Raw genomic sequence first — 13,351 nt, 5'->3', positions numbered from 1 at the left:
AGCTTCCTCTGTTAGCCCTTGAGCTAATAACAAAGCAGCATAACATCCTGCTCTCAGAGGGTTGGGCTGGGGTGTCTTTAGTTTCAGATTGTGCAGAGGGGATTGGGGAAGAGCAAAAGCAACAAGCCAGTTCAAGCATCCGTGCCATTATGATGGATATGACTGGTTGGGTGGCCAGACCAGTAGCCAGACCTGGAATGTTTATTCTCTAACCCAGGTTCCACAAAGTCAGGTATTGGAACATGGGGTTTGGGATTTCTATACTATTGACTCGCCAAGGGTAGCAAAGCCACATTTTTAGTATTTATGCATGCCCTGGCCAATCCAGGTACCTCACGCTGCCTGCTGGACGCAAGTGCCAGTCTTGCAGAACCACCTCTCTTCTTGCCTGAAGAGTTCTCTGGGGCCTGAGCACATGGAGTCGTCCTAAGTAGCTTACTTGGCCAGGTCCTGGCCATAGACCATGAGGACTTTTAGTTCAGGCCCCATTTCCTGTGGCAATTGCTGCCTTTCTGGCCTACTGCTTTGCTCTTAGCAGACTTTCAGTACTTTTCCATGTAGACGTGTATCTCAAGTGAAGCAACGTGATCTTACTGGAATGAAAACCTTCCAGTCTTTCAATACTCTACTAGCAACCTCTCAAAGCCTGCGCAAACACCCAGAGACTTAAAATCTAGTTATAGGAATCCCTTTCAGGCTCAGCCAGAAAAATGCATTTATTTTGCATGTATAAATACTGTATATAATTTATCAGAGATTAAAAGGAACGACTGTCTTTATTTTTAAGATTAGATGACTTCCTCTCTGCAGCTCCCCAGTGGATTGAGCGTATGCCCTAAGCGTAGGTCCTTTCTCGTGGGTCAGGAATGTAATAAGGCAGGTTTTCCTCTCCAGGATATTGCGTCTGCCTCACTGTGTTTAAATTGCTACAGAAAGAGCTTCGGCAGAGAATACAGTGTTTTCTTTGTACAGTGGCCAACAATTGATGCATCCTTGGGGACTTTCCTGTCTTTAGCATTAAAATGTCTATGGTAGACATGGTTAACCTATTGATGGGTGATGAAAACACCAATAGGATTGATTAATAGGCCATCCCTTTGAGACAGTAATGGTAGCAGTGGATTAAGTAAGGGTATTTTAAACATGGTGAGGTGAAGAACAATAATCTGCGCTCTGTGGGAGCATTGGAGCCAAAGGAAGACCAATCACTGCTGATGTGTACATTAGCATGTTTTCATTTTATGATGAGATGTGCAGACAGAGATAAAGGCCTTCAGCTGTACCATATAAGAAAGCATCCAACTATTGATGGCTGAAACAGTTACAGGTAGGTAGCTGTGTTGGTCTGCTGGAGTCGAAACAAAACAAAACAAAACAAATAAATAATTAAATAAATAAAAATTCCTTCCAGTAGCACCTTAGAGACCAACTAAGTTAGTTATTGGTATGAGCTTTCGTGTGTATGGACACTTATTCAGATACACTGAAACAGTTTGTTTATTTTTTATTTAGCTACCTCCCGTGCCCTTAATCTATAGAAAATTATTCTATATTTAATATGTGTCTATTGAGCATATTAAAGTTAAGGATTCAATACGCTACATTTTAAAAAAATATAAGGCCAATATGTTGAATTCTATGGAAGATTTATGCATGGAGTAATTTTAGGGGCCTATTCAAAGCACATCTGGTAGTAGCCTTCCCTTCTTCCCACCATAGACACAGCTGCCATCAAAATTCAAAGCTGCTTTAGCAATTCCTGCAAGGGGAAACATCTCAGCATTTTTTTGGGCGGGGGGAAGCCCAAAAGAAACGCCCAAGAAATTTCAAAGGAAGCCAAAAGAGTAGCAAAATTTTATCAAGAGAATTTTGGACTTCAGATTCCTCAAAAAGGAGTCATGCAAGCTGCTCATCTGCTTTTCTTATTTACTTCACTTTACTAAAATGTTAGCTGGCATCATATGGCCCAAATTAATGCTAACTTCAGCAAACTGAAGGGGCTCCCGTTAGAAAAATACCACACTCGGAATAATCCTTTTACTCCAGTGCGAAGGTCTATGCATCACAGCAAAAAATGCTCATGACCCACAGGCCAGTTTTACTGCTCAGGTTGCCTACTTGGGGGGGGGGGGAGTTTATCTGGGGCCAGTGTTTTGGAAGCGGCTTCTTGACTGCTGTTTTGCTCCATCCTTCACTGCAAGGATGGGGAATGTGTGGCTCTTGTCCTCCAGACGTTGTAGGATTACAATTCCCATCGTGACCAGGGGCAGGGGATCATGGGAGTTGTAGTCCGACAGCATCTGGAGGACCACATGTTCCCCATCCCTGCCCTGCTGAGTCATCTAAGTGGCCTGACCTTCAAAGATTCATGGGTTGGGGAATGAAGATGGAGGAGGCTAGACAGCAAGGAAGGACTGAATAAGGTGAGACAGGACTGCTGGTAGAGAAAGAGGGGCTTCAAGCAAGAGGTCTTTGTGCAGTGTTCTACCCTTTGCAGAAGAACTCATTATTCATGACATTAACATTTCCAAAATATCATAATTTGCTGATAGCTTCCATCAGTGTAAGTCTAAGTACCAAACGCAGAAATACCATGTTGTCTCTCTCTTTGGGGGCTGTACTGTTTTAGGATATAAGTGGATTATTTCATATTTGATTTTTTTCTCTAAGTCAAAAAGTTTCTGCACATAGAAGACACACGTGTCAGGGGAAATAGTGGTCAGAACCCTTTTCATGGAAAAGGAACCTCCTGCAGTCAGGAATATTTTGACATTGGGCGGTGCTGGGATATTCAGACATGCAATTGAAGTACAGGTGACTCTCAATTTATGCTGGGGTTACATTTTGGAGTTAGCACATAAATTCAAAATTGCATATAGTGAAAACACATGGCAGGCGGGATTCCCAAAATCTCCCCCCACCAGACACCCTCCCCCATTTCAACCATCTCTTTAAAAATTAGACATTTTTTTTGCCAGGTGAATGCACACAAGTTAAACTTGCAGAAGTTTCAGAAGTTGAGAGTTACCTGTACTGTACATACTGAAGTGTAACATTCCGAGGAAGTTCTTATTACCCAATTTATTTGATCATTTAGATCAGCCATCTGTGGTTATCCAAAGGTTTATCAACTACTTACCAGCTTCTGGGATGAATAATATTGTTTTTGTATCTCATACTGTGAAATCAACTGCCCAGTCTGTTTATGGAAGTACTGTAGTTAAAATTAATACACAGAAAATGAGGAAGAGAGACAGACCAAGCATGCATAAGCATGGATATGCCGTAGTGCTTTCTTTTCACGATGTGCTAATAAATAGGCCCTGCTTATCCCTGAGTATTTGAAGGAGCTTAAGATATTATGGCACCTTATGGATTTGTGAAGACTGATGCCTCCTAACAACCCGAGAATGGCTTAAATCCTTATGTCATTGTTTCAGCCACACACAACTCCATGTTTATGCTGTGTGGATGTTGTAGTAATAGATTATTACTGGATGGGCACACAGGGATTTGCCTGCTTCTGAGTTAGGGGAGTTGTAGAGCCTTTGGCTCCAGCCAGCGTTCCCAGTGGTCATGGATGATGAGAGGTGTAATGCAGCAACTTCTGGAGGGCCATAGGTTCTCCACCCTGAAATTAGTCTGTTGAATACCCCCTTCATGCGAAGATCACAGGGTGGTTCACAACATAAAAATACAAATTGAAAGCACAAAATGCAAATAAAACAAAAGCAAACGAAGCCAATAGCCCCCTCCCCTCCACACATTTAAAAGGCCATAGAATGTTTTATCTGCCCAATGCCTGGTTGAAGAGAAACGTTTCCTCCTGGCGCCGGAAGATATGTAATGAGGGTGCGAAGCGAGCCTCCTTGGGGAGGGCGTTCCACAAACAGGGAGCCACCAGTTTTCAGTATTGTAAGTTGAGTTTGTGTTCTGAATGTATGCTTGTGTGAGGGCATTACCATAGAATTGTAGAGTTGAAAGGGACCCTGAGGATCATTCCGTCCAACCCTATGCGTTGCAGGAATCTCAACTAAAACATCCATGACAGATGGCTATCCAACTTCTGCTTAAAAATCTCCAAGGAAGGAGAGCCCACAAGGGAGTCCATTCCACAGCTCTTAGCATCAGAATCCCCCCCTTCCCCCCGTATGTTTAGTTGGAATCTCCTTTCTTGTAGCCTCTTGTAGCCAAGACATTGGTTCTTGTGAAAATGAACTAGAAATTGTTCAAAGTTCCATTCCCAAATGAAAGTTCACCTTCCGCTTATAAGGCAGTTGTGGGAACTGCTTTCAGGTGCAGTTCAGAGATTTTTGAACTGGTTCAAACTAGTTTGTTCCCAGCACTGGTTTTGCTTAACAGGCTAGAATTTCCTTATTAGACCAGTCCAAAGCTTCATCTAGCCCAGTGCTGCTTCCAGAAATGACAGGTTAGGGGAAGTCTCCTGCATCTTGTATTTGGAGCTATGCACCCTTCATGGGTCTGACAAATGTCAAATAGCATATTCTCTGTGAATTTGTTGAATCCTCTTTAAAATGACTTTTAAAAAGTGGCTGCAAATTCCATAAGCTTGACGTTGTGTTGAGAAGTACTTCCTTTAGACTTTCTTGAACCTATTGTCAGTCAGCTTCATTAGGGTATTTTTGCCCCAAAGAGGCAACAAACATGATGAGTTGTGTAGTACATACAGAAGAATCCACCCCCCCCCCATTAATAACCATAAGACACAAAATTAAATTTTGTTAGGAGGGGGGAAATCCTCATCTAGTCCCTGGAATGTGACATTTCATGGGTATAATAAGGTTAAAAACATTATAAATTGAAACTCTCTAAATCCTTATTATGCTCTGTAGTAAAGCTTCTGTTTTACATAATACTCTTATTTCAGAAGGCTCTTTGTTTTTGCAGACTAAAATCTAGCCATTCTCTCCCATAGCGGAGACCAAGGGAGTCAAAAACACCATGAAAAATCCAAAGGTAATTATCGGAATAAAAGAACCTGGAAGTAGATCACAGACTTTGGAACGTTTTCAAGGGAATTCTGCTGCAAGTTTTATGTTGTTTGAAATATTGCATGTTATTTGTGGCAACTTCATTCTTTTATACATGCTCTTTCCAGAAAGGTAGCTCTCAAATTGTAGAAAGGGAAACAGAAAGGGAACCAGACTGCATGAGGAGCCTCACAACAAAATGCTGTCTGCTTGCGTGTCTGAAGGTCCAACCACCACCACCACCAAGTTCTCCATTCCCAAGCAGGAGGTTGCACAGAGTGATTGAACAGATGAGAGCTGGCTGCCAATGGAGCAAGAGACAGGACTGGCTGGCTGGCTGGAGAGCAAGTGAATGGGCAGTCCTTTTCATTCCCCCTGCCATCCAGTTTCCAGTTGTTCTCTCAACAGTCAGCCAGAATTCTGTGGGTTTTGAGCATGTGCCCTCCTCATTGTTGCCCCTTAGTGATTTCCTTTTTAAGATTCTTTTGATACTTCTGAAAACCTCATGGTTACCCTGAGTCTATTGATACCTCCCTCTTATGCTTAGCTGTTGCCATTTTGGTTGCATAAGCAACAGCACAAGGAGAATAGAATCAGAATATAGGATAACACATTGCAGGTTGTTGCAGAACAAAATGTCAGCTGTAAATGCATCTAGGATCTCTTTAGGTCCATGCATATAGGTAATGGCTGTCCAAATGGAAGTATAGGTGGTTGTTGGGGAAAATGTTCCTAGATGCTGCTTGCTGGTTTTTGTTCAGCAAAATGATTATAGTAGACCTTGGCCCAGTTTAGACACCTGGGCCTTCAGTAATGTGTTCTGTATGGTGGGGACTGGGACCAGGCATCAGGAGTTTATATGCTTGGGACAGTGTTGCATACAAATGCCCAATATGTACAAATCTACCCAAAGGGTTGGAAAGGTCACAGGCATCTAGTGTACTGCGCATATGTTTGTATTCATGATCACTCACCTATAGGCCTGAAAGCATGATGAGCGCCGCAACCCCATAGTCGCCTTTGACTGGACCTAACCGTCCTTTACCTTTACCTTACCTTTATTTGTGCTAGGGATTGAGCTGGAGCCAGAGGAGTCATAGGCTGTTTCCTTATACCAGGTTAGCCTATTTCTCCATCTCACCCAGTATTGTCTACTGGGTCCCATCTCCTGATGCTTTTAACCACAGATGCCAGGAAGTGAATCTGGGAACTTCTGCATGAACAAAGCATGTTCCTGTTTAGCCCCTGCTAAAGGAAGAGAAGGGAGGATGGCTGGAGAATGTAGACAGTGATCCTGTTACCTCTCACATGGCTGATACAACACTCTGCCATTTGAGCTAACTCACCCCTGTACCAAGACAGAAAAAGAGCTTAATCTAGAGGCAGGTGTGTGGCAGGAAGAAAGTACTGCTGGGCAAAGATCATGGTACGTACTGATACAGGCCTGGCCAATGCAAAGGCTTTCTGCTACCTGATAATCTTCTGTTTGGTTCTGTGTTTGGTTTCTGATGCCAGAGAACTTAACATTCTAGTATTCACTAGACCACATTGCATCTTCTGGCCCCTGGAGAGGAGCTCTTTTTATTGCTGCACTATGCTGAGGTAAGCTAAGGTTTGGCTTAGCAAGTTGTCCAAATGAGGACTCAAGGTTAAGCTCAGCTCAGTAACCACAGGCTGTAACCAAGAGTTGTTCTCAGTTACAACACACGGACAGTGAGGAGAGAGCTTGACCATGAGATCTGGTTGGGATAACACTCTGAGTCAAACCTTGGAGGAATTCAATCCTGTGGAGCTTAGTCTCAGAGCTGTCAACGTTTCCCTTTTTTTAAGGGAAATTCCTTTATTCTGAATAGGATTCCTCGCAAGAAAAGGGAAAGGTTGGCAGCTATCCTTAGTCTATGGCTAATGTGGTGAATCGGTAATAGTGCTTGTGATGTCAAAGTTGAAAAGATTCTCAGCTTCAGTTGTCAAGGCTTTGGTTGCGTATATGAGAGTGTTCATGTAATATGTGTGCTTAATACTTGAAGCTCCCTTTAGACTGCCAGCACAGTTTAGCCAGTTAGCTCATCCCTTTTTTGGCATTTGTTCAAATCACAATCCCATAAATGGGATTTAAATGAAGCGTTGTATACTATTTGTGACAACTCTGTGTAACTTCTTTCATCGCTTTGAAAAAACTGCAGTAGATCTTACTGCAGACATCAGAATACTGACCCTATGGTGTGTTTTTTTAAACTGAAGATTCAGCAAGTGGTTTTAATTAAAGAGAAGGGATAGCCAAGCAGGATCTGGTAAGAGCAACGCAAAATGCAAAAGGAAAAAACAAAAACTGAAGCTAAGATTGTGAGGTGTAAATAGTCCCACTCTTCTTCCAGCACAGCGACACCTGTAGCATTGTATGTTGTATCTTGGATTTTAATTGTGTTGAAATTGTGCAGCCAATCTTGGCTAAAAAGCGTATGCATGGTACGCATAATAAAATAGATAAACAGCTTCATTCTTACTAACACAATTGCTTTTCTATGTGAGTGCTGTGCACTCATACGTATTTGCTTTTTAAAAGAACAAGGGCAGATATCAGGGAGGAAAAGAAGAGATCTAAACTTAGGAGAAAGCTGGTGTCAGCCTTGCAGAAATAGAAGATGTGAAAGGAAGTACAGTGGTGCCCCGCAAGACGAATGCCTCGCAAGACGGAAAACCCGCTAGACGAAAGGGTTTTCCGTTTTTGAGCTGCTTCGCAAGATGATTTTCCCTATGGGCTTGCTTCGTAAGACGAAAACGTCTTGCGAGTGTTCCGGTTTTTCCCCGCTCCCCCCCTTTTTCTAAGCCGCTAAGCCGCTAATAGCCTTTTAGCCGCTAATCCGCTAAGCCTTTAATAGCTGCTAAGCCTTTAATAGCCGCTAATCTGCTAAGACGCTAATAGGGTTGCTTCGCAAGACGAAAAAAACGCTAGACAAAGAGACTCGCGGAATGGATTAATTTCGTCTTGCGAGGCACCACTGTAAGATTAAGTTAATTCATGATGAGCACCGAGGACTCGTTTTGTGGGTGCTGGGAAAATGAATGAGGTGGGAACAAGGCCTATGAGATTGCCGTACCCCGCAAGTGCCCACGTGGACTGCTTCGATCAACAGAACTGGCACTTCCACAGATGCCATGGAATGCCCGTTCCACATCGTGAGAACTTGGATTGCTTAGTGTGGTAGCGCCTTCACTTTGGAACTCCCTGCATTTTGAGATCAAACAGGTGCTTCGCTGCACTCTTATAGTGCCTGCTAAAAACTTATCTATTTAGGCAAGCCCACCTAGATGCTTTAGAAAGGTGAAGTGAATTTTAATTAGTATTGTAACTTTATTATGTTTTAAAGTCTGGTTTCTCAGTTTTATTGTTTTATCTTTCTGTAAACCACTTTAAGGTGTTTTACAATCAAGCAGTGTATAAAATTTCATGAAATTAATTAATTAATTAAACAAGTTACATTTTCCTACTCCCAGAAAGGGCAGGTTTTGCAGTGAAAACAGAAGCCTGTGAACATTTTGGCTTTCCTCTAGAGGATATGGTTCTCAAGCTAGTTTTGAGAAAGGCAGCTTTAGGATGAATATTGATCATTTCATGAAGACTGTTTTATTTACTTCCCTTCCATGAAACATCCCAAAACTATTTAACAATAAGCATCTAAACAATTAAACATACACACTCCCTCCCAGAATGCTAGTTTTGGGGGGACTTTAACATCCGCACTGAGGCAACTGGCTCCGGGGTGGCTCAGGACTTCATGACTGCCATGAGGTTTGTCCCAAGATGTCACCGGTCCAGCTGTGCCAGGGAGGTGATTAATACATCGTTTCGAGAAGGGGTGTTGGCTGCTGGCATGAAGGAGGTAGTGGTAAAATCATTCCTCAAGAAACCCTCCCTGGATTTGGAGGATCTAAGTTATTACGGGCCGATTACCAATCTCTCCTTCTTGGGCAAAGTTCTTGAGCAGGTGGTCACAGAAAAGAACCAGCCTCTCTGGGAGGAAACTAGATTTTCCAGATCCATTTTCGTCAGGGCTTAGGCTTGGTTTTGGCACAAAACTGCTTTGGTCGCCCTGTAGGATGACTTCTGTTGTGGACTCTCCTTCCTTGGAGGTTTTTAAGCAGAGGTTGGATGGCCATCTGCAAGGGATGCTTTAGCTGAGATTCCAGCATTGCGAGGGGTTGGACTAGATGACCCTCAGGGTCCCTTCCAACTCTACAATGCTAACTTGACATGAGCCAACAGTGTGACGCGGCAGCTAAAAAAGCCAATGCAATTCTGGGCTGCATCAATAGGAGTATAGCATCTAGATGAAGGGAAGTAATAGTGCCACTGTATTCTGCTCTGGTCAGACCTCACCTGGAGTACTGTGTCCAGTTCTGGGCACCACAGTTCAAGAAGGACACTGACAAACTGGGACGTGTCCAGAGGAGGGCAACCAAAATGGTCAAAGGCCTGGAAACGATGCCTTATGAGGAACGGCTAAGGGAGCTGGGCATGTTTAGCCTGGAGAAGAGGAGGTTAAGGGGTGACATGATAGCCATGTTCAAATATATAAAAGGATGTCACATAGAGGAGGGAGAAAGGTTGTTTTCTGCTGCTCCAGAGAAGCGGACACGGAGCAATGGATCCAAACTACAAGAAAGAAGATTCCACCTAAACATTAGGAAGAACTTCCTGACAGTAAGAGCTGTTGGACAGTGGAATTTGCTGCCAAGGAGTGTGGTGGAGTCTCCTACTTTGGAGGTCTTTAAGCAGAGGCTTGACAACCATATGTCAGGAGTGCTCTGATGGTGTTTCCTGCTTGGCAGGGGGTTGGACTCGATGGCCCTTGTGGTCTCTTCCAACTCTATGATTCTATGATTCTATTATCTTATTTTGTTCCTGTATTCTGATGACAGGGCTGTTCTTTCTTTTTCGTAATTTACACACACACACAAATCAGGTGTGCTGAGCTGTTCGTTTAATAAATTGAGTTTTTTTGGGGTCACTTCTTTTTCTTTCAGGAAATGGGAAAGCACATAAACCTCTCCATACTGCCCTGATTCACTTTCAAAATATTGCCATCTGTACACTCTCAGTGCAGGCCCATGTAATATAAATGGACTACAGAGATATGCACTTGAAGTAGAAACTCTTAAAGATTACATGCTGTACTCAGTCCAGCACATCTGTTCAGTTCATATGCCGTGTGTGCCATTGTAACTTAAAACACACACACACACACACACACACACACACACACAGAACAAATGGTAATAAAAAAGTTGTCTCTTATAAGGAGCTTACATCTGTTTGCCACAGGGATGCCATATGATTGTGAAGATCAGCAAGCCTGTTTGGTTGGCTATATTTCTGTGGCCAAATATGAACCACTGACTTTCCATGAGCTACTTAGGGAGAAGGTATTAAGTGAACTAACTGTTCCTTCCCAACTTTTTGGGTCTGATATCAAACCTGAACTAGGCCGCCACCTAGTGGCCAAGTGGTGATTGTGTTCTTGTTTGTTTATGTGAATGTTTATTTATGTCAATATTTATGCCACATTCTCTGCCGTTCATACAACACCCACAGCAGTTTATGAAACAAAAGAAAACAACTCCGTACTCCTAACTCCAAATAATCTATAAAGCACACATCACAGTGTGGTTTTTAAAATCCATGCAGTTAGGAAGCCATGCAACCATTTAAATCAGCACAGATCTGCCCAGTGGAAAAGCTTTTAGGGGGGAGTGGAGGCAATTAAAAAATAATGACCTGGGACCTGACCCACTCCATTTAGGGAGGGCCTTCCATAATGATTCCGCCAGAGAGAAGCTGCAGCCCTGCTCCCTCTCAGGGTGTTTTTGCCAATATCTAAAGAGCCATGGGAGCTGTACAGAAGTAGGTGCTCCCTGATTTATGCTGGCCCTAGGCTGTTTAGAACATACTGAGGTTGCCATTTTGGCCACCTTGAGAAGAAAAAACAATGAACTGTTGAGTTTTAAAGACAGACCAAGAGACCATCAGGTACCAGGAGGTCTCCAACTTTTACACCAAGCCTTACAAGATTGTTGTAAGAATTGCAATATAATATATGTAAACAGCTTTGGACTATTGCTATGATTTTTGTTACTGCACTCTCATATTGTTTTCCTTTTGAATGTTTGATCTTCATATATATATATATATATATATGGGCAATTTAAGCACATGTTCTACCCAGTTTCTCCATTGTTGTTTTCCAAATGCAGCATTCACATGATACGAAGACTATTGATGATAGTGGTTTGTTTTCACACAGTCAGGCTATTGTGTAATCGTTGCAATCATTTCATGGGAAATGTAGCAGTATGAATGTCAGCTTTATTTAAAATACAGTGGGTTGATAAATTCATTTTTTTTATCTGGAACCCTTTGAAACATATCAGTTACTTCAAAAACAATATGGATCTGATCTGGCCAGTCAGCTCATGTTGAATGCAATTTATTCAGGTTACATTTTATGTGAATTACTTAATTGGAATAGAGGACTTATGCCATAGCAGGTGATGTGGTATAAAGTACATCAGCAGCTAGCAGGAAAAATAAATTAAATTAGGTTAGAACATTAAATAATAGCCAGATAGCTGCTACATATGGCAGTTCCCAACGTTGTGTCACTTTCACACACTTAACTCTGATCAACTTAGAATATTCAGAAGAAGCAAGAGGCAGCTGTCAGAGAAACTTTGTGGGGGGAAAAGACATTCACTTAGAAATTATCCAATTTCCTGGTACTCTTCTGCATACTCAAAACCAGTTGGCTTTCCTCGAGACTGATGGGCTTACAGAAGTAGGTGTAACTTATTTGTTAATATGAAGGCCATTCTGTACACAAAAATATCATTGTGTTGTTCTGCCTCCAGGTCAGTTAGACTTACTTGACCTGATGTTTCTAAGCATATATATGAAGAACTGACAGAAAGTGACGTTAATGTTCTTTGTATCCATACAGCATATCAACAACGATCACATCCATGGGGAGAAGAAGGAGTTTGTGTGTCGATGGCTGGATTGTTCTCGAGAGCAGAAGCCATTCAAGGCTCAGTACATGCTGGTGGTACACATGAGGAGGCACACGGGAGAAAAGCCACACAAATGCACTGTGAGTCAACAGCCCCAAATCAAATCAGTGGCCCCATGAACTTGTTTCCATTTCCCTTTCGCGCAAACGTGATTTTGGCAGGTTTTGCTGCCTCATGAAACACTACTGCCTAGAATGTGGCACTATGCACAGCAGCGAAATCAGTGCTGGAACCAGTGATATTTAACTTAATCTTATGTGATCTCAAAGTGGAGTGGCTAATCAGTTGTCGCTGGACTACAGCTTTCACCATCCCTGATTATTAGGCATCATCCTGACAAGTTGCCCATCCCTGTGCCAGAAAGGTGGGCAGTGGCATAGCCAGATGTTCAATGACATTGCATTATTCAGCATGGCTGAGCAGGCTGCAAAGGAAGTTCAGAAGATCTCTCTGAACTTGTGTGCAACAAAATGGCATTTGAGATTTAAGTTGAAAGGGAATATTGTAAATGACTTTTTAAAATCCACGTGCCACCTATATTTAAAATGCACTCTGCAGTACTGGTTGGTGGAGAAATACAGCATCTTCTCTATTAAAGACTGTCAGAATTCTGTCCTTTTGATTACATTTCATAAAACCAGCTGAAGACATGGTGTGTCAACTGGTGTCCAGAGGCTTTAGATATAGAACCAGCTATTGCAACTGATAGCCTTAGTAAAGGGTTTCTTTTAGATGAGATTTTTTTAAGAACAGTTCTATCTGTCTTTACATTTTAGTTTTTACATTTAGTTTTTATTGTGGTGTATATTTTTATGGTTTTATTGGGATATTTAGCAGATTATAAATATTTCTGATAAATAAATGGACCTGTCTTCCATGGATTAATCCACATACTTCAGCAAAGCCAGTTTAGCTTTACCATCACCAAGCCTTGTGACAGTGAATTACGTAAGAATTCACTGCCTAGGAAACTTGCTTTTTGGTTGTTCAGACTCTTCTGATCACTTTTTCCATTTAGATATTGAGTGCTGAACTATAACCAAACAAGCAAAAAACGAAAATTAAGGACTTTCAGCCTGATTCAGTTCATGTTAGGCAGAAGTAAGTCTCACTTTATTAAATGGGGCTTACTCCCAGGTAAGCATGCAAAGGAAGGCAGACAGAATTGCATTACATTGTCTAAACAACCCTTCCCTTTATATTGATGCAAGCTAGGCTTTTATCTTACATACTTTTAACCAGGGATTATGATGGGCTCAACAAAACAAAAGAGAGAAATCTTGAACACATTGCTA

The 13,351-nt window shown here is 42.1% G+C and overlaps 1 protein-coding gene across 6 annotated transcripts in view; it reads left to right on the top strand.

Annotated features, from left to right (window-relative positions):
* The window catches only part of GLI3 (GLI family zinc finger 3), a 238,411-nt gene that overhangs the window by 206,577 nt on the left and 18,483 nt on the right, over positions 1-13,351 (top strand). For all 6 annotated transcript variants that reach the window (XM_083468761.1, XM_083468758.1, XM_083468759.1 and 3 more), the window contains one exon: positions 11,987-12,136. In XM_083468761.1, the coding sequence (XP_083324887.1) occupies positions 11,987-12,136 (150 nt within the window). The remainder of the gene's footprint in view (positions 1-11,986; positions 12,137-13,351) is intronic.

This window comes from Podarcis liolepis, assembly GCF_965112155.1.
Source record: "Podarcis liolepis genome assembly, chromosome: 12".
NCBI lineage: Eukaryota > Metazoa > Chordata > Lepidosauria > Squamata > Lacertidae > Podarcis > Podarcis liolepis.
Note: the sequence above shows the minus strand (reverse complement) of the source record. Positions and strands in the feature narration are given on the sequence as shown.